At 35.5% G+C, this 27,667-nt stretch overlaps 1 protein-coding gene across 1 annotated transcript; it reads right to left on the bottom strand.

The window, feature by feature from the left end:
* Positions 1–189: 189 nt before the first annotated feature.
* LOC120125107 lies at positions 190–19,684 on the bottom strand. The gene is made up of 16 exons (XM_039143599.1): positions 19,398–19,684; positions 19,218–19,301; positions 18,980–19,053; positions 18,854–18,887; positions 18,683–18,741; positions 18,051–18,165; positions 17,903–17,940; positions 17,276–17,373; positions 17,064–17,119; positions 15,891–16,149; positions 15,656–15,768; positions 12,063–12,119; positions 2,214–2,279; positions 1,518–1,592; positions 682–777; positions 190–441 (listed from the first exon to the last, which is right to left on the bottom strand). Exons 1-15 carry the CDS (start codon positions 19,572–19,574, stop codon positions 715–717), a joined length of 1,368 nt encoding a protein of 455 aa, XP_038999530.1. The 5' UTR covers positions 19,575–19,684; the 3' UTR covers positions 190–441; positions 682–714.
* Positions 19,685–27,667: the final 7,983 nt, after the last annotated feature.

The following is a 27,667-nucleotide window of genomic DNA, read 5'->3' as shown; positions in this document are numbered from 1 at the left end:
ATTTAATCACTTCATAACAAAAGACAAATTTCATCCTTGTACAAAAACTAATTGAATCGGTCTACTAAAAAAAATGGTTCTATGACTTATAAACACCACAATAGCAAAAGTCAACAATTAAAGTTAATGTACTTAACAACAATTGAAGTAATTATTATTTTCTGTAAATTATTATGATGGACCGAATTCTGAAAATGGTGAAATCCATAATTAGCCCTTTTAAAATAGTATCAAAGAAAGGTAGGATACACAGGCTTTGCCCAGAGAGGTTGCAAGAAAATAATTTGGTTCGCCTGCTATAAAAATTGTTGAGGAACACAATCTTCTCCAATACATATTTCAGCTAATTATTTGCAAGAATCTTTGCTTTAATTTGATTTCTAAAATTCATCGCACAAAGTTCAACAGCTTAATCCATGATATCTTCTCCTCCATTCAGCCCTGAAAAACAGATAACGTCATGTAAAACAACCACGTACGGATATCACCAGAAACCCAAACCATGGTAAAAACAACTACCTAAAAAACAAACATGCATATAAAATCAGCTTTGGCCAAGAAACATAAACAACCACTTCATTATCGTCTTAAAATTACGGCACGTGTTGAGCATAGTTGGATTCTCTATCTTCCACACCTACGGCACACAAGTATCAAAAGTATTGAAGGCCGCATTCTTACCTCTATCTGCTCAAGCTAATGACAGCCCGCCACCTATTTTTCAGCCAAACTCCTACTATTTTCATTGGACGCCGAGGAAATGCCTTGCTCGATGCGCTAGAAAAAGCATTATAATGAGATTATAGCACATCAATTTATACTGATCAAGGAATATAGGAAAGACACTTCATGCTGAAATTATATGGCTTTATTTCAAGATACTGTATGACATGCTATGCTAGTAGATGCTTGTCAACAGACATGCAAGTTTGGTAGAAAGCTAATATTAAATACTACAAAATGGGTCATCATGAGGTGGGGAAATGAGTAAAATATATCACAAAACATAAATTTTGGTGGTCGATCAAGCATTTCCTTCTTCAGATATTTAACTTATTAACAAACTCCGTAGTGAAGTTTATGGATGTCAAAAACAATTTATAGCCTATCATTTTGAACGGTTGTTTTACATTGTCACAAACTTAAGAGAATGACAATTTCCATACTGCCTTCTTGTCTCAAATTTTAATGGTACCAAAACTCTTGCATAGTATAGTACCCTCAATAACTGCACTGTGTTTTCACATTACAAAACCTGATGCAAAATTTGCCATTTACAAATTTAGTGCACAATTGTAAGCTCGTTGTCAATATAAATAAGAGAACAAGTTTTAATCTATTTTCATAGCTGAACTGGAGAAACAAGTATCACGTTTGTCTCATTTTCCAACTAAAAGCATCCTTTGAGAGTCGAGTGAAAACAACTGTTAGACTGAACTTGGAAAATCATTGAAGAAACCTTCACGAGGCACATCAGTTATGGTTATTACTATTAACAATGAGATAACATGTAATACCTGAAGAAGGTACCCATGCAGCCAATCCAATGTCTGTGGAAATGTGGTTGCTGATACATTGATAACTGTTAAACCCTGTTCCAAGGGGGGGAAATGCATGAAAAAACACAAAAAAAGTTCAAACACTAACATTTTCAAAGGACCTCAGGGTTGAGTCAAAATAAGCTTCTAAAATTCAGTGGGAGTAGAAAATGCATGTTGGTTTGCTTCCTCTAAAAATTAAGGTGGTTCATTATTGCAAACTCTTCACTCCATACTAAAATTTTAAAAATACCTAAAATGATAGGGCAATCCAACATGTAAGAATTTGAAGCATAAAACATCATATTGTAATTCCAACAAAAGTAGACCCAAGAGTCATGAGATCATTTTGGAGATTGTTAGATGAGAGTTGAGACAATTAAGAAACTCCCTTTATAAATACCAAGGGACATTTTACATGAAGCCCACTTTCTTTGCCAGCAATCTAACAGAACAGTTGCCAAAAAAATATGATGCGTACAATGGTTATGCTCCTTCGCAGCTAAATCTGATTGCATATTAACACTAACATACCTTAATAAGATGTTATAATGCAAAATAGATATATTCCATTTTAAGTTTTGACTGAATAATAGCACTGAAAAACATGAGCGAAAAGGTCTGGAATAAATGTTACAGCCTGACAATCAAAGAAACAGAAATGAAATGACATACCTGTGACTCAAAAGAGCAAAGATATTCTTGAATGGTTTTCAAGTTGGTTATCAACTTATCTGTATCCTGTAATAAGAAATAACAGAATGAAAACTTATTTTGTTACAAATTCATCAAATAGTGAAATAGGAAAGTCAATTGAGTAAACATTTTACCAAAGTAATAAACAATTGAAAACATCACTGAAAGAAAAGGTACGGAGAGAGGATTCTGCTTCATTCCTTTTGTCTTGAACTTACTTTAGTAGGCACTTCTTAATATGAGAGAGAGTAAGAGAGCGAGAGGGAATCCAAAAAGTCAATCTTCCTGCAGTGAGGAATGGATAGCTTTCGTGGATAATCTGAGCAAGAGAGTTAGAAGGAGAGCTTTAAGGGAACTTTTCCATTACCAGGGTCCAGTCATTAGGGTCTTTATCCCGAGTACTTTGAACAAACCAAAGTACAAAGCTTCTACTTTTGCAATTTGCTAATGAGTCTGCTTTGAGAAATGCTATTGCGAATGTTAATGGATCATGGATTGATGGGAGGAGAGTCTCAGTGGAGGTTGCTAAATATCAGAGGGCTAGAAAGGGAATGGCCGCTGCAGGTAAAGTCCAGGTGGAACCTAAATAGTCATCTGGAGGTGAAAAGAGGATGATCAAAGAGGGAGTAGAGTCTCCGAGGAGTTTAAGGGACGATAGATCCTAAAAAGAAGTAGTGCTCTCGGACAAGAAGTTCAGGGATGAACCTGGAACCATGAGAACAGAGGGGGTAATCTGCAAGATGCAACATGGATGAGGAGTGTATGGGAGATGCATATCCCTCCAGAAGAGTCGAGTTGGATGAAATGCTCTTTAACAGGGATCATTAAATCATCCTTTAAGCTTGGATTGGTGCAGAAGGCACTGTCTAGTGATGGAATTGAAGCAAAGGTTGCCTATTGGGGTTACGCATGGAACTCTTGTATTATCACCTTCAAGTCGGCTGAAGCGTTATCGGAGACGTGGAATAATAAGAAAGATGAATTGTTTTTCTGGTTTGATTGGTTGGCACCCCTTATGAATGAAGATGGAGTTCCAATGGCGTATTGTTTGATTGAATTATATGGAGTTCCATTATTATGTTGGCATGAGGCGTTCCTAGAGAGGCTTGTTGGAAGGTGGGGGTCGTTGGTTTGCATTCAGGAGTTGACCAAGAATAGAGGATATGTCGGCGGAGAGATTATTGGTGAGAGTCACGAGTCCATTCAAAGTTCCGAGAATGAGTTCATTAGGCTCATATGGGAGATCATTCAAGGTAAGAATTAAGGTGGCTTCGGTTTCTAAGAAGCTAAGTGATTTGCTGGAGAAGACAACGGAAAAAATTTCAGAGGATGGTTGGAATGATGATTCATCGTCGGAGGACCAGGAAAGTGATCGGGCGATGAGTGGAAAATGAACAGTCACTTGAGGAGTCTCTAAACAGGGTTGACACGTGGCTTGAAGAGGGAAGAATAGTTGACATTGAGAAGGGGGTTTTAAGACAACAATCATTATTGCAGGGTAAAGAGAACGAAGGTATTAATGGGAAGGAGACAGTTTTCCTCGGTACTGGGAGAGCATTTAAGGGGGAGTACGCAGGACTTGGATTAAGGATATAGCCCAATGAGCCCATTTCCCCATCACCGGAATTATTCCTTCAGGTCCTGTAATAAATATAGCCCAATATAATTGTTGGAATTCCTAAAATTAAGGATAAATTACTTACCTTATTCATAGGAGTTCCCTTGTACTATAGGATCTAATCTTAGTCTCTAATTTTTAGGGAGTTACTCATTTTTAGGGATTGTTTCCTTATTTATACTTAGACTACTCTATAAAAGGTGTAAACTATTTAGTCATAAAATAACAACTTTTTTTTCTAAATTTGTTCATGGTATTAGAGCTATAGGAATCATTCGATCCCTGCTCCTTTCGTCTTTATCTTCTTATCCCTCTCATCAATCTTTTCTACCTCTCCGGTTGAATCCATTTTCCATGGTTGACGATGAAACTCTATCCGAAACTAAGACTTCACAAATGACTCAGACTTTTAACCAAGGAATCTCTCAAGGTGACCTTAATTCCTCCCTCGTAATCACCCATCATCGTCTAGATGGAAAAAATTTCCTGCAATGGTCCCAATCGGCCATTATGGTAATTCATGGCCATGGCAAATCAGGTTACATCAATGGAGAAATTTCTCGACCAGCCCCAACAGATCCGACTTACGCGACTTGGGAACTCAACAATTAGATTGTAATGGCTTGGCTAATTAATTCAATGAAAGGCTAATTAATTCAATGGAAGGCCATATAAGTCGCTCCTATCTCTTCTTCAAAACTGCAAAAGACGTGAGATGCAATCAAAGAAAACTACTCGGATTTGGGAAACGCCTCCCAAGTATTCGAGATCAAGATGAAGTTAAAGGATATTCGACAATGAGCACTCGAAGTAACTCACTACTACAACAATCTGAAAATTTAATGGCAGGAGCTGAATATGTACTACGAGGCAGACGTGGGCGAAGGCGTGGTACACACCAAGTTTATGACTCATCTCAACAAAGAACGCCTTTATGAGTTCCTAGTAGGACTGAATCGTGAGTTAGATGAGGTTCGTGGACAAATTCTGGGCAGAACCACTCTACCAACAATTAGGGAAGCATTTGTAGAAGTTGGAAGATAAGAAAAACAACTTGTCATGATGGGAGACCCAAAAGAACCTAATTCTGTGACAACAATTGGTTACCGTCCTCCTAAAAATTCTGCCCTTACCTCTAGAGGTCCTCAACCACAAAATTGTGCTGAAAATGATTCTGGATCAAACAGACCATGGTGCAACCACTGCAGTCGTCTGATTATACAAATGAAAAGTGCTTCAAACTCCATGGCTATCCTGAAAAAAATCAAAAGGAGAATAAGACTGCAACGTTGTCCACTAATACCTCCATTGCTGCAGATGATGCTCTCGATGTTCGTCTAACCAAAACCCAACTTGAGACACTCCATAAGTTGCTTGATACTTCAAAAGCTAGTGGTTCACTAGCCACCCAAGGTACTACCTTCAACATTGCCTTTGAACCTAACAAATCCTCCTGGATGCTCGATTCGGGTGCTTCCGATCACATGACAGGTAACTCCACTTTGTTTCACACTTATACACCTTGTCATGACCAATTTCGAATCCGCATAGCTGATGGATCTTACTCACTGGTGGATGGAATTGGAAAAGTTAAATTAGCAGAAAATTTATCCCTTGATAAAGTCCTACAGGTCCCAAAATTGTCCTGTAATTTACTTTCAATCAATAAACTTACCAAGGATGAAAATGTTCTTGCTGAATTTTATGCAACTGGTTGTGTGGTACAGGAACAAAAATCAGAGAGGGTGATTGGCAATGCTAAAGTTGATGATGGACTCTATATTTGAAATATAGACAGTACACAAAAGGAATTGACTCTATCTACTTCAAAAGATGACACAATTATGTTATGGCACCATAGACTAAGGCATCCAAACTTATTGTATTTGAAGAAACATCTTCCGTTGTCATTTTGCAATAAAAATGTGAGCTCCTTGAAATGTGAAATTTGCCAATTATCCAAACACACCCGTGTACCATACCCATTAACGCCTTATGTACAATCTCAACCTTTCTCGTTAATACACAGTGATCTATGGGGAGCTAGCCGTGTAAAGAATGTTACGGGGCTAGATGGTTTATAACTTTCATTGATGACCACACTAGAGTTGTTGGGTATACCTCCTCAAAGAAAAATCCGAAACACCCAAAATCTTCCAAAACTCTCGCTCAATGGTTCGAACCTAATTTAATTCTACCATACATACTCTCCGAACTGACAATGGAAGAGAATATTTCAACTCTGTCCTAAGCCCTTACCTTTTTGACCAAGGCATCATACATCAAAGTTCTTACCCCGACACACCTCAACAAAACAGGATATCCGAAAGAAAAAACCGACATCTCCTTGTTGTGGCTCGAGCCCTAATGTTTACCATGGATATCTCAAAATACTTGTGGGGAGAGACTTTCCTCACTGCTTGCTACACATAAACCGTTTACCATCACAGGTATTAAATTTTCAAACACCTCTACATACACTTCAAAAGGCCTTTCCCTTATTTCGTGTTCTCAACCTACCAACAAAAATATTTGATTGCAAAGCTTTTGTCCACAATCATCAACCCAATCAATCCAAACTTGATCCTCGAGCCCACACGTGTCTTCATTGGATATTCCCCCACACAAAAGGGCTATAAGTATTACCAACCTTATATTGAATGTTTGTCTCTCAGGATGTCGACCTTTTTTGAGAATGAACCATACTTTGCAGCATCTCATCTTCAGAAAGAGACTCTTAATGAAGATGAGACCCTTAATACCCTTCTCATTATACCTCATGATCCTACCTCTACTATCATAAACAAGCCTAACAACCCAACAACCATTGTAATTCTAGATTCATGAATTATTTCTCCTGTGCAACAACAACAAATTAGCATAATCAATCACACCACCGAAGAACAACAACAATCTGATCCAGGAAGGCAACAAAAAGGCCCCAAAACTTCAGGTATATTCTCGACGACTTTATTCTTCTGAAACTGAAACAGCAATGCCAATTTCATCCCCAACCGAGGACTGTTCTGAAATAGAAGTCTCACCTCCATCACCGTCCATCTATCTTCCAATTGCAGTTCGAAAAGGAACAAGGAGCTGCACTCAACACCCTATTTCTCGATTTGTGTCCTATAGAAACTTATCTAAGTCTTATAAAACCTGTGTCAAATTTTGATACTGTAGAAGTTCTAAAACATAGAAGAAAATCTTAAATCAATTGAGTGGAGGCAAGCTCTGATGGAAGAAATAAAGGCTCTCAAAGACAATGAAACGTGGGATTGGATTGGCCCTTGACCCAATTGGACGTAAAAAACACTTTCCTCAATGGAGAATTAAATGAGGAAGTGTAAATGGACTTCCCACCCGAGTTTGAAGAGAGCAAGGGCCAAGTTTTTAAGTTAAAGAAGTCCTTATATGGACTAAAGCAGTCTCCAAGGGTGTGGTTCAATCAATTTGCCAAAACTATGACTAGTAGAAGTTATATTCAAAGACAGGCTGACCACACCATGTTTTACAAACACTCGAAAAGTGAAAAATGTTGCATTTTCATTGTTTATGTGGAGGATATAATATTAACTAAGGATGATTCAAGCGAAATTGAAAGGCTAAAAGAGTTTCTTAGTGTTGAATTCGAACTTAAGGACTTGGGGAATCTTAGATACTTTCTTGGAATGGAGGTAGCAAGGTCTAAGGCAGGTATTTTCATCTCCCAAAGAAAGTATGTTCTCGATCTGCTTTCTGAAGTTGGTTTGTTGGGATACAAACGAACCAAAACTCCTATAGAATTCAATCTTAAATTGGGAACTGATCAGGATGGAGAAGAAATCGACAGGGGGAGATATCAACGACTACTAGGGAGACTTATCTACCTATCTCACACTCGTCCAGACGTAGCTTTCGATGTGAGAGATATCAGCAAGTACATGCATGCTCCAAGGGAGAAACATCTGGAAGCGGCGTACATGATATTAAGGTATCTCAAAGGGACTCCGGGTAAATGCCTGCACTTCAAGAAAACTGCCAACCGAAGTGTAGAAGTATACACTGATACAGAATGGGCAGGGCCTGTTAACGACAGACGTTCTACAGTGGTTACTATAGCTACGTGTGGGGTAATCTCGTAACGTTAAGAAGTAAAAAACAAACCATTGTAGCACGCAGCAGTGCAGAGGCAGAGTATCGAGCACTATCCCATGGTATATGTGAAGGAATATGGATACGACTATTGGGAGAACTAAAAGTGTCCTATACTATACCTATAAAAATGAATTATGACAACCAGGTAGTTGTCAGCATAGCACATAATCCTGTTCACCACGATTGCACCAAACATGTGGAAATTGATCGCCACTTCATCAAATAAAAAATTAACTCGGGAGAGGTTTGTGTTACCTACCTACCTACAAGACAAGTTGCAGACTCGTTGACCAAAAGCTTGAGCAGAAACATGTTTGAATAAATTATTGGAAAGCTGGGTTTGATAAATATCTACACTCCAGCTTGAGGGGAAGTGTTGGAATTCCTAAAATGAAGGATAAATTACTTACCTTATTCCTAGGAGTTCCCTTGTACAGTAGGATCTAATCTTAGTCTCTAATTCTTAGGGAGTTACTAATTTTTAGGGATTGTTTCCTTATTTATACTTAGACTGCTCTATAAAGGCTGTAAACTATTTAGTAAAAAAATAACAACCTTCTTTATAAGTTTGTTTAATAATTTGGGAAGGAAATTTTTTTTTTTTGATAAGAAGATAGGCCTCGTTAAAAACCCCTTTCATGATTAATGGAACAAAAAAATGTTCCTTAGTCAGCGGAAGGAGGAAAAGAGTGCCTTAATAACCATTAATAAACAAGAGTTACATAATGTTTAACAACAGAACTCTCCCTTACAATAATAAACCCAAATGCTGAAAGAATCCATACACACTGAGAACTAACCGATACCGGCCTTAGCTAAGCTGTCAGCCTCAACATTAGCTGATCTAGGAACCCATCTAATAATACCATTTAGATCTCTTAACAAAAAACCAATCTCTCTCACTAAAACTCTATAAACAACAGGACATCGATGGATATCAAAGTCCTCAGTCAAGAGACCTCATCCGTAGGAGATCACCCTCCTCCCGTCCTGATCGTTTCACAGAAGGAACAACTCGATTGGAGTAGAAAAAATTAGATTTTTTGGTAAAGTCTACTACAGGTCTAGCTGGAGAAAGAGAAGAAATCGATTGGAGATGGGAGATGGGAGATGGGAGATGGTTCTACACAAGCGGTGGAAGAGATATTTAAGAACAACTTACAGTTGGACCATTTAGAGCACGTGATCAATGTAGATGGTGCGAATATGGATCACAACAACAATTTGGTAAGAGAAAATAACAATGTGAGTATTGTTGGGTTTAACGGGCCAGCTAATCATGGGCAGTCAACAGCAGTAAACGAGTCTTCGGGCCAAGATAATAATCAGACGGGAGAGGATTTGGGAGATGGAATTACCATCAGCAAAGACGATGGCAACAATCCTCGGTCTTCTGCAAACAGTCAATTTCAAATCATTCCTTATGATGGGAGACCCTTAGGAGATGGTCAAAACGTCAAAGTATGTGTAAAAGACATCAGAAGAACCAAAAGAATGCTGATAAGGGATGTTTTAGACTAGGTTAGTACCTCTATTGTTTCTTCCTCTTCTTTCTCGGTGTATTTGGAGGAAGCCTTGGCCACATGGGAGATTAGTAATCTGTTGGGAATCTCTTTTAAGGATGGGAAGAAGGCTTTTTTGGAGAAAGTAATTAGCCTGGAGAGGGATCGGGAGGACTTCGGGGAAGATAATCCTCTCGTGTTTTAGTAGGGTTTTTTGTCATTTTCATCATGCCAAAATAATCTATCATCACTTGGAATATTAGGGACCTGGGAAGAAAGGAGAAACAATGAGCAGTTCAGAGTTTATTATCTAAAAAGAATCTGACCTTCCTCTTTTTACAAGAACTCAAAGTGGACACAATATCGCAGTCAGTCTTAAGATGAATTAGGGGAAAGAATCTACAGGGGCATGTGTTTTCTCTAGCTGAAGGTTCTGCAGGAGGGTTGCTGAGTTGTTGAGACGATAACATATTTGAAGTCAAGGAACAATTTGTACACAAAAGGTACATTGTCATTTTTGGGCAATTTTGAGAGAATCAGTTTAATTGTGGTTTCATCAATGTGTACGGGCCGGCTACAAAGGATGAGAAATGAGTCTTTTTTGAAGAGCTATCTTCTTATATGGGTAATCAGAGGGTTCCTTTATGTTTGGGTTGTGACTTCAATGTGTATTTATCTCAAAAGGAGAAAGAAGGTAGATCTCAAAATTGGAATTCGATAGAGCTTTGGGTTGTGTCCTTTATGGTTTAGGAATCAGAGGGTTCTTGTATGGTATATTTTGGAGAAGAAGTGGGGATGGAGTTTACTCGGTTAGATCTTGTATAAAATTATGCTCCAATGAGACAGAACCAGATTAGTTTTGGAAAAGTTTCCTATGAAAGGGTTCGGTGCCTCCATGGGTGGAAACTTTCATGTGGCAATTGGTTCACCAAAAGCATACTGTAAGGGCAAAATTAATAAAGAGAGGTGTTCAAGGGATTTCCGATCCACTATGTCCTTTATGCAATCGGGAAATAGAGACTTCTTCACATTTATTTTTTTCTTGTATAGTTCCGTGTAGGCTGTGGAATAAGTTTATGCATTTCTGGAAGATATTCGTTGTCATACATGAGAATGTGTTTTGCTTTCTATCAACCTGAGAGGAGTTGGTACCTCATTCAATCATTTAGAGGTTTATTCCTGGTATGGTTATGCGGACGATTTGGAAATGTAGGAATGCCATTGTATTTGAAAAGGGGAAATTTGACCCAATCCAGTTGTTTTTCACAACAAGGTTCAGATAAGCAGCTTGGTTCCTAGCAAAATTCTCTAATATTCTTATATCGATGGACTCCCTCATTGGGAACCCATCTGTTGGAGATTTGTGCTCTGTTCCAAAATGTCATCCAGCAGCTCAGATTTCCTAGTCCCCCTCCCGTGGGTTTTATAAAATTGAATGTGGATGCTACAGTCAATGGCGATTGGAAAGCAAGTGGTATAGGCAGGATTCTAAGAGACAGTTCCAGCACAATGCTAGGAACTTTTTCAGAAGTTGCTGGTCTTGGTCCTCCACCGTTAGTGGAATTGCACTCCATTAGAGCAGGCCTGATCTCTTTTTAATTATCTAGTTAGAGTTTTAAGAGGAGTTTGATTATTGAGAGTGATAACAAGAATTGTGTGAAGTAGGTTAAGAACTTGGATGTTTGTCTGAGTATTTATGTTTCAATTACTAAAGAAGTAGCATATAGAATCAGAAGCTTGGAGGGTTTTCTCCGATGGATAGCTAGACCAGCAAACTTAGAAGCAGACGCTTTAGCTAAAGAAGGAATTGGTTAAGATAGAGAGTTTAGGTTGTGTTTTAGGTGTTCTTGTTTTGTTTGTTTTATATTTCCTAAGCTGGAATACCCTACGGTGTTCTAGTAATTATGAAGGGGGCTTTTAACGAGGTCTCCATTTCTTATCAAAAAAGAAAAGGTACGGAGAGAGGCAATAAAAACCAAGGTACCACCATGCCCACTTTTGACCAGAAACAACGATAAAAAAGTTTTGCACACATTGACATAATTGGAAGGGCATCATCTCACACCAAAACAGCTCTCCAGCTTAAGAGAATTCTGGAAAAATATATCATGTGCTAAAAATTCAAGTAATTGTTTTCATACTGAAATAAGAGTGAAAAAATGCCACTATTGATACAAGGCAACTCATGACTTCATATGCCACTATGCTCCGGGCAAGCTAAAGTTAAATCTTTAAGAAACTACTTAAAGAAAGCACATGAATATGACTTCTTGAATTTTCCAAGGATCCACTTTCAAACATCAAATGATGCCATTGTTTACTCTATATTCATAGAATCATACTGTATAACTCAGTACTTAATCATAGTCCTTGGTTAAAGGACAACAATTAGCATTCCAAATTGAGAAAGAGAACTTCAAATCAACCCAATTATCCAGTAAAAGATTCATGCAATACCCCCACTAAGATTTTTGTCAAATTGTATTATTTTTCTTCCATGATGATAATTACTTCAACTTCAGTATTAACAATAGTTTATATGGAATGAGAACCCAGAAGTGTTATTAATACCTGGACTAGACATTTACCACTTAATGTTCGGGTAGTTATCCTCTCCTCCAGTAATGCCTGCATAAAGTATAGTTAGAACTTAGAAAATCATATAGAAGTGAGAAGAGAGACGTTAGAAGGGAACAATTGAGATAGTCCTGACTAAAGAGAGCCACCTTCATACAATTAAGAATAACTTTGCATGAAAATGATTACACCTTTCTAAAATCAAGAACAAAATGCACTAAAGAGAGCCACCTTCATACAATTAAGAATAACTTTGCATGAAAATGATTACACCTTTCTAAAATCAAGAACAAAATGCAGCAGTGTCATTGCAATTTATGCTAGGATAGAACCGATAAAAGATCCCATCATTTTATAAATTTATGTTCAGAGTAGTCTTTCCAACAAATGATATCACACACAAGAAGAGTGGATTGAATGAATCATCCATAATGTTAAGTCAATCCGGAGGGGCTTGACGATTTTAGGCCAATTAGCCTTTTTGGAGGGTTTTATAAAATTCTTTCAAAGGTCCTAGCTAGAAGGCTGAGTTTATGTATTAATGATGTTATAAGTCCGTCTCAATTTGCATTCATTCCGGGGAGACACATTATGGATTGCTCCTTTATTGCGAATGAAGGTATTGACTTTTGGAGGAAGAAAGGATTGAAGGGGGTGGTATTTAAGGTGGATTTTAAAAGAGCCTATGACTCGGTGAATTGGGAGATTTTGATGAAAATAATGGATAAAATGGGTTTTGGAGTTAGATGGTGCTCTTGGATACTTAAATGTGTGTCAACAACTTCTATTTCTATTCTAGTAAATGGGAATCCAACAGAGAAAATTTACCCTGCAAGAGGTCTAAGGCAGGGCTGTTCATTATCTCCAATGTTGTTTAATTTGGGGGGGAGTTGCTGCATTTACTGTTGGTAAAAGCAGTGGATAAGGGGCTGTTTTCGGGTTTCGAGCTAGGTTCTCTAGATCGATCATTTATGTTATCTCATTTACAATTCGCGGACGATCTTATAATTTTCAGCAAAGCAACAATTCGCGATTTGCTGAATGTTAGGAGGGTGCTGTTCATTTTTGAGATTTTGGTGGGACTGAAGCTGAATTTGACAAAAAGCAGAATATTTGGAGTTAATGTTGAGGATGAGGTTCTAGATTCATGGGCTAAGGAGATTGGGTGTTCAATGGGTTCTTTTCCTTCGGAGTATCTTGGGTTACCATTGGGAGCCAAGAGAAATTGCGTTACCTTGTGGGAGCCTGTTGTGCAGAAATTCTATAGTTCATTGGCTGGTTGGAAGGCAAACTCCCTATCGTTGGCTGGAAGGGCTGTTTTGGTTAAATTTGTTTTGTGTTCTATCCCCATCTACTTCCTATCTATTTTTCGGATTCCAATCACGGTTCTCAACAAGTTAAACTCTATTATGGCAGGTTTTTTATGGGGAAGTACGACAGAAAAGAAGAACATCCATTGGTTGAATTGGAAGTCAGTGTGTAAGCCAAAGAAATTGGGAGGCTTAGGGATTCCGAACTTGCTGCTCTTGAATAGGGCTCTTTTGGGGAAATGGGTTTGGAAATTTGCTTCGGAAAAGAGCTCTTGGTGGAAAAAAGTGGTGTGCAGTGTGAATAATTTGGATACAAATGCTATGATGATTGGGAATAATTGGACAGTTAGAGCTTCTTGGATTTGGAGAGGAGTTATTCAAAATTTCTTTTCTATTGATGATTTTGGGGATTGCCTTAGAAAAAACATGTGTTTGAGAGCTGGAAATAGAGAATTAGTGGAGTTTTGGAATGATACTTGGCTGGGCATTGTTCCTCTGAAGGAACGATTTCCAAGACTTTTTGCTTTATCGAATAACAAAAGGGGTAAAGTAGCAGATTTCTGAGTGAACAGTTATTCAGGATGGGTGTGGGATATACAAGTGAGAAGAAATTTGGTGGACTGGGAGATTGAGCAATGGTTGCAACTTATTTCATTGCTGAATAGTACCACTCTCCAACTATTGGAGGAAGATTGTTGGATATGGTTAGGTAATGGGGAGGGTTGTTTTTCAGCTAAATCGTGTATTTTAAGGTTTTATGACCAGGAGGGTAATGAGGGTGAGGAGAGTAATTGGGAGAGGCATGTTTGGGCAGGGGTGGCTCCTCCACGGGTAGAAGCTTTCGTTTGGCAAGTTGCACATCAAAGAGTAGCAGTGAAAGAGGAGCTGTCGAAGAGAGGAGTGGCTGGGTTTGAGGATCTCTTATGCCCGATGTGTGGGAAGGGGGAGGAGTCGATTTCACATTTGTTTTTGCATTGTGAGGTGGTTTGGGTTCTGTGGTCTAGATTTTTTAGGGGCTGGAATATTTCTTTTGTGGTTCCTAATAAGGTGATTGACTTCTTAATTTTGTGGGATGAGTTAATGCCGAGATCTACAATTTGGAAATTCATTCCAAGGGCGGTGTTGTGGTCGGTTTGGAAATGTAGGAATGAGATTATTTTCCACAAAGGGAAAGTGGATTCTGCACTGCTGTTCTTTCTTGCTAGATTCAGAACTGTTTCTTGGTTTGGGGCGAAATTCAAGGATATTAAGATTCCTTTTGATTCTCTAGTTGGGGATTTAAAATTGGCAGACTCGATTAAAAGACAAAATCATAGATGTGTTCCTACTTCTTGGTGGGTACCTCCGCCAGAAGGTTTCATCAAACTTAATGTGGATGGGGCAATGGTTAAGGGATGGGATAAAGGAGGAATTGGCGGTCTGATTAGGGATGATAGAGGTTTGAAACTAGGATCTTTCTCTGAAATAATTGGAGGAGGTCCTCCTATTCTTGCAGAGTTGATGGCGATCAAAAGAGGTTTAAGTCTCATTGAAGAGTTGGGATCTTTTCCAACTCAGAGGATTAACTTGGAATCAGACTCGACCACGGCTCTCAAATGGATCAAAAATCCAGAATTATGTACCCCGTCGTTTCAGTCCTTGGTAAGAGGCATAGCTACTTATGTAGAAGGAAGGGGTATCATCTCAAGACATATTGTGAGAGCTGCTAACTGGGAAGCGGATGAGTTGGCAAAAGCTGGTATAGGATGATCAGTGGTTATGAGTTATAGTTATTAAGCTGGGGTGTTCTGTTTTTTAAGGGGCTTGGTTTTTTGTGCTGCAGTTTGTGTCTATGATTGTTAAGTCTTATGTTATAAGCAGACCATGGTTATGGATTGGTTGTATGTTATGTTCAAGATTAATACAATTCAGAGGCGCTCTTTTCCTCCTTCCTTTGTCCTTCATGTTACTTATGTAACATGTAGGATATGAAGGGGGGTTTTTAATGAGGCCTATATTCTATCAAAAAAAAAAAAAAAGATCCTTGCAGAGCTTTTCTATCTATACATAAAGGTTTTTGATTGTACAGGTTTCATCAAAAAGAGATCAAGAAATTGACATGAAAACAACACCAATATTTGCAGCTTTGCCAAATGTGAATTAGGACTAGTGTCTCCTCCATATGCTAAGTTTAGCAAAGCGCGCCACATCATTGACCAAATCAAATTTACACTCACCAACAAGTCTCTCACATCACTGTTAAAGATATACAAAAGTGAACAGAGAAAGCAACCATACCTTATGATCAAATTCAGCCATCTTCAGAACTATGGGTATAATTATTGGTTCCGGGCCAGGTTTTTCTTTTCTAGTGGTACTTCCATTTACTTCTGCATCCTTAACAGTTTCACCTGCATGAACACAAAAACCATTAACTGTCATATTGTACACTCGCTTAGACTAATACTGAACGCATACACAAAACAAAGTTAGATGACATATCAAATAATACGAGTTAAGAGCAGAAATCTACCTTTATTCTCAGATGCAGTTTCTAGAGCAATGGACTCTAAAGATTTCGAGACTTCATTCACCTGATCAACAGATGCACCATGCACAAGATGGTTTTGGCTATTTTCCACATTACTTTCAGATGTATTATTTTCCACTTGCAATGCAAAATTACCGTCCGGTGCCATGGGCTGTGAGGTTGGTTGATGCCCTTCAGTCACAGAGGATGTAGTTTTACGCTCATCATCCATTAAATAAATGCTTGGATCCAAATGTATTCCCTGTTATTGTCATAAGAAACAAGGAAAACCCACTAACATCAAAGTGACGTGCGTTAAATTGACATGGAAAAGCCAATACATCTCAATCTCATGCAATGAACAGGTAGAGAAAAAAAACTATTACTTAAGAATATTTTCAGCAATTTTTGTGGCCAAAAAGAAATAACATATGTAAAAGTAGAACAAAAATCTAGAAATAACAACAATCTGCAGGGTAACATGGTAGAAGATCAAACTTCATGCCTATGTAATATCACGTTGTCAGTTGTCACATGCATGTGTGTTTCAAAGGCATGGCTTGCTCAACTAAAACCCACTATGGCTAAATCATGTAATTTTAACTATTACATTCGTCAAATCACCAACAAGAATAACCACAAAGATCTAGAGAAATCTAAGGATGGAACTTTGGGTTGAGCCAATATAGCTGAAAATAAAAAAGAAACAAGTACTGAATATGTACATGCGTACAATATATTCAATCATAAAAAGATGCTCATGTCTAGCACTCCACAGCTAGACTCTACTTATTCCAATGTGCAAGTTGAAGCACCCTTTCATGACAAATGCTACAAAAACAGACAATACCAGATAGAAATTCCCAAACAAATTAAATAGCCTTGAGGAACTGTTTAATTTTATTTCCAAGATGGCACCAAATCTTATTAAAGCAAATTAATTAATGCAAAGAAAGAGTTAAAAAACCACAAACAATCAAAACATAATGTACTTCCACATATCACAGTGTTAATTCTTGAGCACATAAAGGTGAATTGAAGAAGTATTCGCTGCAAAGATTAAAAAGTGAGAGAGGGAGACAGAGAGAGAGAGAGAGAGAACAATGTGGTGGACGTCACAAGGATAGAGGATGAAGATATCAGAAAAAGAATGTAATCAACAATCATATGTCTCACCTCAATTATAATTGGTTTTCCATCTTTCATTGCCTTTTTTAGATCCCCATTCAACCCTAAGAAAAAATACAACAGAATAGAATCAATGACGAATATACCTTTAGAAAACAATAACATGCCATTCAGGTTTTATATGCCCCTAGGCAATTCTTGCTTTTAAATTTATGAGAGGGAGAAGTTCCTCAAAGCTAAATGAAAATATTAGAAACTACCTTTACGAACTATCCTGCATTCTCGACAAAATTCAGTAATTAACTCCTCAGAGGAGATGAAATCCCGTTCCCATACAGGAGTGGATCCTAATGGAGCACTGAAACAAATAAGAGAGGTAAGCATTTTTACAATCTGTTAAAGGGAAGTCAGATAAATCAGTTGCACAAAATGATCTATCTACGGCGGACAATCAACATTTTCAAACACATGGATTGAGAGTGACAATAATAAGAAAATAATGAAAATAAATTTTTAAATCCAATGCATTATTTAATAATTTTAGGTAGTGCCTTTTCTTCTAAATTTATTGAAATAGCAAGCAATTAGTGAATTTAACTTCTTATCTTGCAGTCAAATACATAGCTGAGGTGAAACTTATCAAATTGAAAAACCAAAAAGACCTGTTCTAAATACAAAATCAACATCTTCCTTCCACTTATAAAACAAATCCAAACTATTACTGGCTATCCCAGATGTCCTCCTTTGGTTGAAGCCAGAACCAGCAACCATCATTTTATTTATTTATTTATTTGCACTAGATTGACATGATCAAAATTTTCTACATTGGAACAGAAAGCTGAATAATTTAAGAAGAGAAAAAAAAAACAAATTGATTCTGGACATACTCTGTTGCTGTGCGTAGCAATTCATAAACCATATCTGTCTGTAACAGGTCAAAACAGAAATGTAAATACACTAGAAAAATAATAGGCAGATTTAACCAACAAATATGAAGAAAATATTAAATCTCAGTAGAAAAACAGAATGCTGAACCTGTAAGACATTTGGCAAGTTGAGCCTCTGTGCGAGTTGTGTGGCTATTGTAGACTTCCCAACACAGGCCGTCCCACAAACAAGAATCACCAAAGGAACCCTTTGATGGTGAAATCTGAAAGTAGGAAACAAGAACAGTATTACCAAATGAAGCAACGATAAGAAGTTCCTTACATATTTTTGGTTTGCTTCTTCATGTCAAAAGAAAGTAATGAGTCTATACGAAAAAGTTCCACGCATAATCCAACTTAATCCTATGCCAATATTACTTTTGTCTTTACTATCAAGTTAGGGTAAAAACAGCAATCATCAAGTTAAAGTGAAAATGTGAATCAGGCCTAGACCATCAATATGAGTATGTGTGGAACTTGATAGTCTAGGCCTGATTCACATTTTCACTTTAAAACCTAAACCTTTTGCGCTTTTTAAAACCCAGGTAGCAAACAAAAGGAAGATAGTTACCCAAAGGGGGAAATATTATACAAAAGGAAGCGACCACCATTATCACACAGTACAGTTTTTTGAGCTCAATTAGCTTTGATTCACTAAACATGCAATAAAGTTGAACATGAAAATGTCGTCCCACCAAGCACCATAAAATTGTTTGGCGTCATCTTGAAAAGCTAACTGACCTGGTCATCATTTTGTACCGATTTATATACTCTTCCCCATAACCTCGACGTTCCATTAGCTGCATAAAGACTACGATTAAAGCACTTGAAAAAATAACAATCTCCAATAAGTCAGAAATTGCTCTACTTTTTCATCCATACGGCAAATTCACAAATGTTATGAGCAAATACCTTAAAAAGATTAGCTTCCAAATCAGTTTGCGAGCTGCATAAGAATTTGACGAATAGAAAATTTGGAATGAATGATATAAGTCCCAGATTGAAAATAAAATCAAAAGAAAGAGAAAGAAATCATACACATCCAAAAGGCTGTTGTCTATAAGCAGCTTCTTGAGCTCGAGGGCGATTTTAATAGCTACATGATTCGGAATCTGAAACCGCCATGTTATAAAGATAAACATAGAATAAATAAACCAAAACATATTCAAGTAAAAGCCATATAAATAACAAAACAGTGAAGAAAATAAAGAAATTTAAGCAAGCATATTCTAAGAAAAATATTTAGAACTTAAAAACAAAAGAATGTCATTGAGACCTTTGTGACAGTTAACATTCTGCTAAGCAAGAACCTGGATAAAACATAATAGTGATCTGCGTTATCACCCAACCAGACTTTCACCTAACAATTAAAAAGAAAGAAAATATATATGAAACTCGGAAGATTTTATTTAAAATTAATTAGCGTAAACGGGATTTAGAGAGGGAAAAAGAGAACCTTGACGAAGTCGTATTTGGAGGAAGCGTTGCGAGGACTGGATTTGACTGAGGGAAAAGAAAGACCAGTATTCTTGCCGTCGTCTTCGCCTTCGCCACTGAAATTGTGGTTAGCTCTTGTTCGCTCTGCAACTCCCTTGCCCTTGAAGTTGTTCATCGTCCTCTCATTTTCTCCCATTCTCTTCTTTCTCTTTCTCTTTTTGTTTTAGATTTCAATGATAGTTTATACCAGCAATTTCAATACCTTTCCCTGGACTTAAAATTCGCCCGGTCGGTTAACGCCGTCTCCATCTTTGCCACTTCAGCAATCAGCTTCTTTCATTTTATTTAGGGTAAGTTCACAAATAGTCCCTCAATTATAAGAAATTACTTTATTTAATCTTTTAACTATTTATATGTTCTAAATTTATTATTTTCGTAAAAGATGATATAATTAGAGTTAGACGTTAAATTATTGACTGATATATGATAGTCGTTGGAAATTTTTGAATCAGATTTTATCATATCACAACTAGCAGGTTAACGTCCAACTCATATTGTCATCAGTTTTTTAATAAAAATGACAGTTTAGAACATATGAATAATTGGATGATCATTTTATAACTTTTAATAGTCGGATGACATAAAAAATAACATCCTATAGTCGAGAAATCATTTGTATAATTTGTATTTAAGAATAAACTAGAGGTGTTAAGAAAAACATGTAATTGTTAACTGTTATAACTTTACATTTAACAGATCAATTAACTAAATTGTTAATATTAAACGGTTTCGGTTAACCAAACCGCTAAAATTGATAGTTAACGATTAAGATTAAGATTACGAATTTTGATAAATGGTTAACTGTTGGTTAACTGATAATAAGTTAAATTTATAATTATATTTATAATTTTTTATATTTTCCCACAAATAACTTATTATAACTTTCTATTGTTTCTAATTTTATATTTTTTAATAAAAATTGTACACAGGAAACTTAATATATATATTTTATTTTTTATTTTGATTTCTTTGAAAATACGAAAACATATGTACACTAATATAATTATGTGTTTATTAGGTACCAAGATATTGGAAGATGTATATACTTATATTGGTGTAAGTATGAGTTAAGTGATATATTTTTAAATTTTATTCACTTACACCAGAATAAGTATATGTTAAGTTCTACACTTTTTTATAGAATGAATTATGAAAAAAATTTACAAATAATTATAATTGGTTAACCGTAGGTTAAACTGTAACCGAATAGTTAATAACGATTAATCGTTAGGGTAAATCATTTCTTAATGGTTAGATTACGAATAGAAAAATCTCATAACCTTTATAACGGTTAATTGACTGTTTAGACTAAAATATACGGTTAACCATCCATGAACGGCCCTAGAATAAATTACATAAATGACTATTAAAGTATTGTTGACACCAATTTTCATTTAGGTTTATTTTTATTTTATTTTATTATTATTATTATTATTATTATTATTATTATTGTATCTTTCCTTTCCTTTCCTTTTTGCAAGCCCAACAGCAAATCGGCCGAGACCAATTTAATCAAACCCTATCCCAAAACCTAACCTAAACCCTAGCCCTAGCCCCTATCATACCCCTGTTGCTGCCACTAGCCTTTAACAGTTACTATTATCGGCACTGCCAAAACCTGTCATCGTTGCCACTACTAGTCGGTCACCTCACTGAACCACACTTGTCCCAAAACAGTGAAAACAAATCAAACCAAATCTAATGAAATTAAACACTCATCAGATTTTTCGAGGAACCATAATTGAAACTCTACCCTAGCTTTACTAAATTGGTCACCCTCACCATTAAATGACCAAGCATAAGTAGATAAAAAGATGAGGGGTTGGAACTAAGAACAAGAGGGAAGTGAGGGGACGAATTTGAATAATAAGAATATATATATATATAAGGAAGAAGAAATAAAAGAAACGAATAAAGAGAGCTTGCCCCAATTCGTCATTCATTGAAGAATTAAAGGGACATTGAAAATTGTAAAAGTTGAATATATCTCCTTATATTTATGACGTTTAAGACTCTTTTAGGCCATTCGGAACCCGGATCCGTGATCCTGCATCAAGAAGAAGCTCCCCGTGAAATTTGGATTTGAAAAATGATTGCCGACGGTTGGAGTTGGTCGATGTGGTGGCCGACGATGAGCTCTCATCGATTTTCTCTAAGTGCTATAAATTACGCGAAAATATGTGTAAGTATACACAATCGAACAAGTAATATAGTAGTGAGTGAGTATCGTCTCCGCAAGGATTTGAGGGATCTTGAGTAAAGTTTATGCATTATTCTAAAATAACTAAGTATAGTTAATGTGGTACGAACAAGTGAGATGAAAATGCCGAGGCAAAATGAATTGTACACAGATGAAATTGCAATGGCAATATGGAAAGGTAGCAAATGGAAATGTTGCGACAAAATGAAATGTATGTAGGTGGAATTTCAATGGTAGTGTGGATGGGTGGCAGATAGAAATGTTATGGAAAATCGAGATGTTTAGAGTGTAACCAATTAAAAATTCTAAGGCAAAATAGATTGAGGATTCGGGGATAAGTAAGATAACTTGACAATCCTCACAAACAAGATACAATAGGAATGATTGGTGGGATCACTAAGGAATCCTAAGCCTTGTCTATTATAATGGTTCATGCTTATATGGCCTATTTGCTCGACAGAGTTTACTAAAAGTGATTCTATGCTATCTATAGTCATGGATCCTAATAGATAAAAATGCCACTACAATACTTCTCGGTGTGAACAGTAACATTAAACCTATAAAATAAGCGTTGCTCCTTTTAGTTGTTGAAATCCTAGCCTTATCTCTAATAGCAGATTAGGTTCTAATTGGCAGCCAAAACCCATTGCTCACGTTGATCTTCCCTTAGTTTCTCTCGAACACTAAGAATTTTTTACATAGTTTATCTCAAACACTAAGTGTTTTACCTAAGAAATGACTACTCTCATAGCTCCTACAATCCTAAGTAATTAAACACAATGAGCAAAGAAAATAATAAACATAAAAACTTAAACCATTCATTAAAGAACACTTAATCATCTTTAAATAACCTACACCAAATAAGGTTAGTTCATGGTGGGGTACAAATTATCCATGGAAATAATTTGTTCCTTACAACCCATAAAATATAAATGAAAATGAAAGTGTAACACCCCAACCCGTACCCGACCCGAATACGAGTCTGAGGTGTCACATTGACTTTTAAAACTTTGACACTTAAAGAAAATCCCCGGGAAATTTAAAACTTAACTTTGTTTAAAACAAAATACTTTAATTTACATAGAAAAGACTACAAAATACAAACTCGATCAGAGTGCTCATAATTAACGACTTATTACATGCCAACACTCTATACACAACAAAATACATACTTTGTCGATTACTTCTGATCTGATCTTCTAGTAGTGATACTGTCGTTGCCACTTCTATTACTGCTCTTCTTGTTTCTTGGTACCTACGTGTAAATCACTTACACGCTAAGTCATAGACTTAGTGAGACAATAACTGAACATGTACCAATAGATTCATAAATATGCATTCTTACCATTTGATCATGACATTTCAATATGCATATATATATTTCATGACATATATATAATCATGTCATGCACACATGAAACTTACCTTCTTGTATCACTTTCACTTTAATTTATCTTTCAATTGTATTGCCCATGTATATTATTGAGAATAGAGGTATGTGAGTACATTGAGGTTGTGCACCAATGCTGTCACCACAGCTCGTATAAATTCCCTCATGGGGCATCGAACATTTGTTCAGTATTCGTCCCGAAGGACTGGTATATATGTCCCGTAGGACCACTACGTCCCGAAGGACTACGTCCCGAAGGACTACAGAACCCTCGACTCTTGGCATGCCAACTATACCTATAGCTCTCGTATCATATACTATGGGCATTTATGATGAATACATTTCTCATCACTTGTTCTTTCTCTTCTGTCACATACCACATGTATGTGTAACCATGTATTTCATATCATATCACATTTTTCATATTCATATGTCATTTCATATATTCACATAGTTTTTCTCATTTCACATGGTCATGTCTCATAGCATAATCATGTATGCATGTATATCATGTAACATTTATAATAATCTATACACATTTCATGTATTCATGCACATATAAAAATCATGAAATCAAATAACAATTTAGGAGTCACTTCTTACCGTAGTAACTCCATCACTGGCTCATCGCAAGCCAATGTTCGTTCAATAATATAAGTACAATAAAAATTGCACTCACCTTAGCCTTGTTTGATTTGAATCAATTCTAATCCTTTGATTATTCCAGAACTTGTTTAGGCTCAATATCTATATAAATATAACATTTCAAAACAACTATCAGAAGCCTAAACCTTAAACTTGATGTTAACAACTTAAGCCAGATTATTGAACTTAATTTCATTTTTCCTTTAGGGGGAATCGATACCCCCTGGACATTCTGGAAAAATTTCGTCCAAGAGGGGAAATCGATTCCCTTCATAGGGTATCGATTCCCTCTAACCAGAATTGGTATTTTAACCCCGAAAATCATCAATTCTTCACTTAATTCTTCTATTTTAAACCCCTATCATGTCATTAAATTCAACTACCATCACTTAAACCAACTTATATCCATGAAAATCATCTATAACTTCAAAATCCTATCTTTCATATAAAATTCAAGAATCATACTCAAATTTCAATATGTTCTAAATACAATTCTAACACTTCATATTCCTTAATTAGGATGATGACAAGTCAAATTTAACTTTAAATTCAACTTATCAACTATTTTCCATGATTTCATATAAAAACTCGTTTTCTTAAATCTCTTATAACTTCTTCATCTTTTGATTATAAGACAACTTAAGCTTTCCTTAAGCTTAGTTATCATCTAATGATCAAAACCTAACCTTTAATTTAACAAATAACCAACAAATCAGAAAACCCTTACCTTTGCCTAGCTTCCACGGTTGGGAGAAGAAGAAAGTAAGAAGAAAGAGTTTTCAGATAACTCTTTCCCCCATCCCACGTGATTCTTTCATATAATTGGGGGAAAAATATCTTTCATGCTAAATGACCATTTTGCCCTTTAATTCTTTGGATAATTACTATAAACTTTTAGGAAATATTTCTGAACCAATCATTGAACTATTCAAATATCCAATTTAAATCACCAAAATCTGAAGTTTTACAATTTAGTCACTAACCCGTATTTTGGGATGTTACAATTCTCTCCCCCTTAAGAAAATTCGTCCTCGAATTTTCACTGTACAAATAGATGGATAACTATATACTCATTCTTATTTGCATTTCTCTGTTATATTACGGATCCACCTCTTTTAAAGATCCATAAGGTCCAATGAATGTAGGACTGAGCTATACTAAACAGAAAATCTTATTCAGAACAAGATATTAAGAAATACTTTATCACTTATCTAGAAATTCCATTTTTTTTAAATAAGTGTAGAACTTCTGTTAACTATCCATTATGTAATTCCCCCCCACTTTTCTTCAACTTCTTTGATCCAATCTATCCATACCAAATCTCAATATTTCTATTCAACTAACTTAATAGGGTCCAATATTTCTTTTACACAACTTCACAAAAAGCTATTTTGATATATTTCTTTACTTGCGGACCTACTACTCATTAAACAAACCCAATAATAACTCTTTCTATGACATGATAACATTCATCCGACTTTAAGTCTTTAACTTTCCCTTCGTGGTTGCCATTACTAAACTTATTTTCAATCAACAAGGAATTACATTCATTCATATCTTTTCACTCATTCGATTCTACACCTTTTAATCTTTATAAATTCATATAAATATAATGTCGCTCATCATGGAAATAATAAGGTTCCATCCATACGGTAATCTCAATCTTTGTCACTCAACATCATGAGTCCACTGATTTCTTTCATCCATCTCTAATGACTTACAACATAAACCAAACATTTATTCTTATACCATCTTCATTCAAATTACTATACACATTTCTTTCTAAATTTTACTCATATTAATCTTGAAATTGATGTCAATACTCTTTTTATCATCTCAAAATTAACATACTTATCTTTAACAACTTGATTAGAGAGAATACTATCATTCAAATATATCTCAAGTTTCCTTCATACATATAAATAAATCCTTATCTCTTTGACTATATTTACATGGCTAAGAAACACAACCTTAAATCAATACATGTTACACTTGGTTAACTGAGTCTGACATTCTTTTTCCGATCTTTTAAACTCTATTATACTCTCCCCTTTGCATAATAATTTTTTTTCTAATACGATACTTTATGAAAAACTTTATCGTCTTCATGAAATTCAATTTATTTCTGCCTCAAGTCTGCCTAATACTTTTGTCGATCCGATGTCATCTTGAGATTATCTTTACCTTATCTTCAACCACTTTCAATAAATCCTGGCAAATAAAATTCTAATCTTTTAACTTGAACCAAATTAATGGTGTCCGACAATTTTTCCCATATAAAACTTCATAACTCTTTATCCTTTCCACTTAGAATTGAAAAATTTCTTACTTTTATACCAAACTTATACTTTACACCTCATTCTAACCCTTTTTAATAAATCTTTCGTGCTATCATAACCTTCATTTCATTACTTTAATTCTTTCATTACCTTTTTCCTCTTATGCTTTTACCTTCTTTTCATATCATTTATACTTATCCCTCTTTATCATTTTAATTTTTCTATCAATCCTTTGTTTCCATCAAACATACAAATCCTTTAACTTAATACATTCACTATCACATTACTTTATTGATCAACTTATTTCTTTCCATCAAAACGTAACCCTTCATCGAACTATCCATATGTGTATATATATATATATATTTTTTTCAAAATAATTCATTCTCTATTTCCTTCACTTATCAAACCTTCATTCTCACTCATCCATAATACGATTCCTTTGGTTCAAAATTAACCATTCCATTTACCTTTTTATAATTAGTATTATCTTATACATAACTAAATCATATCATGTCCTTTATACTCACATGCTCTTGTATATCACATATATTTATCCTTAACTATCACTCCTTATCACATTTTCCTGACTTTGATAGTCATATTTACTAGCACATAACTTTATTCTTTATCATTCTTATACTTATATCTTTATTCCTCAAAGCTCATTTTAAAACCTGTAAATACTCTTCTCATTGTCTTAATATATATATAGGATCCAAATACCTAACCATATTCAAATCCATATCATACTTGATTAATTCACTTTATTTTTTCTTCCAATCTTTTAACTCTATCACCTTTACTCTTACGGATAGTCAATAACAACTGTTTAATCTAGTGCACAAGTCCCAATTAATTAATCATATACTCCTTTTCCAATCAGAATTATCTCAACAATAGTTTACTTAACTTATCAAATCCACATTCATTCTCATGTACCATGAAATTTTATTTGTCACTCTCAACATTTCAACATCTTTCATCTTATAAAATAATTACTAACATACCTATTTCTAAAAAAAAATTTCCGAAACAATATTCACATCAATTAATCTTCCATTATTCCCATTATAACATTTATTTACCATATTTTATCTCAACCGCATAGCAACTAAATTATCTCATCTAAATTCTCCACTTTAGAATAGTGGATATCCTTTAACATTATTTAATAGCACATTCAATTTTTACACGAAATCTTTAACTTTTAATCTAGGGTACAACCCTTATCCACTCAATCATATACCATATTTTCAATCAATTTTTTTTTATATCTTACTTATCTTTTCAAACTCGGACTTTTACTCACACGCAATATTATTTTTCTGTTTAAAACAAATCAAACGTTATAACTTCCTTTATCTTATAAATTGTTCACCCACTTACTCATTCTCAAACTTTTCTATTACTCTATATGTTCTCTTGAACATTCAAATCCTTATCTCACATACACATACTTAAACTCATTATATTCCTTTAAAATAATTTTTTTTTCCTGCTTCAATTTTCATAACTTCTAACAGAGCTTTTAACCTAATTCACAAAGGTTGTCTTTAACCCTGACTTATTATCAATTAAATCCTTGTTTACTCTTTCAAGATCAAACCCTACTGCTTGAGTCTGTCGGACTCTCATATGATTTGATTTTCTAACGGAGAATACAACTAATTCATATCTAGTTTAAAGTTGAAAACCAAAATCTCTATTTTTCT

This window comes from Hibiscus syriacus, unplaced genomic scaffold, assembly GCF_006381635.1.
Source record: "Hibiscus syriacus cultivar Baekdansim isolate YM2019G1 unplaced genomic scaffold, ASM638163v2 tig00110429_pilon, whole genome shotgun sequence".
NCBI classification, from domain to species: domain Eukaryota; kingdom Viridiplantae; phylum Streptophyta; class Magnoliopsida; order Malvales; family Malvaceae; genus Hibiscus; species Hibiscus syriacus.
Note: the sequence above shows the minus strand (reverse complement) of the source record. Positions and strands in the feature narration are given on the sequence as shown.

Bases quoted from the DNA above. Each gene is read 5' to 3' on its own strand.
- LOC120125107 (XM_039143599.1), bottom strand. From the start codon at position 19,574: ATGGGAGAAAATGAGAGGACGATGAACAACTTCAAGGGCAAGGGAGTT. The intron at 19,302-19,397 runs GTTCTCTTTTTC...TTTAATTGTTAG, and splicing joins CCAAATACGACTTCGTCAAG to GTGAAAGTCTGGTTGGGTGA. The intron at 12,120-15,655 runs GTATGGTTGCTT...TACTTTATGCAG, and splicing joins TGGCTGAATTTGATCATAAG to GCATTACTGGAGGAGAGGAT.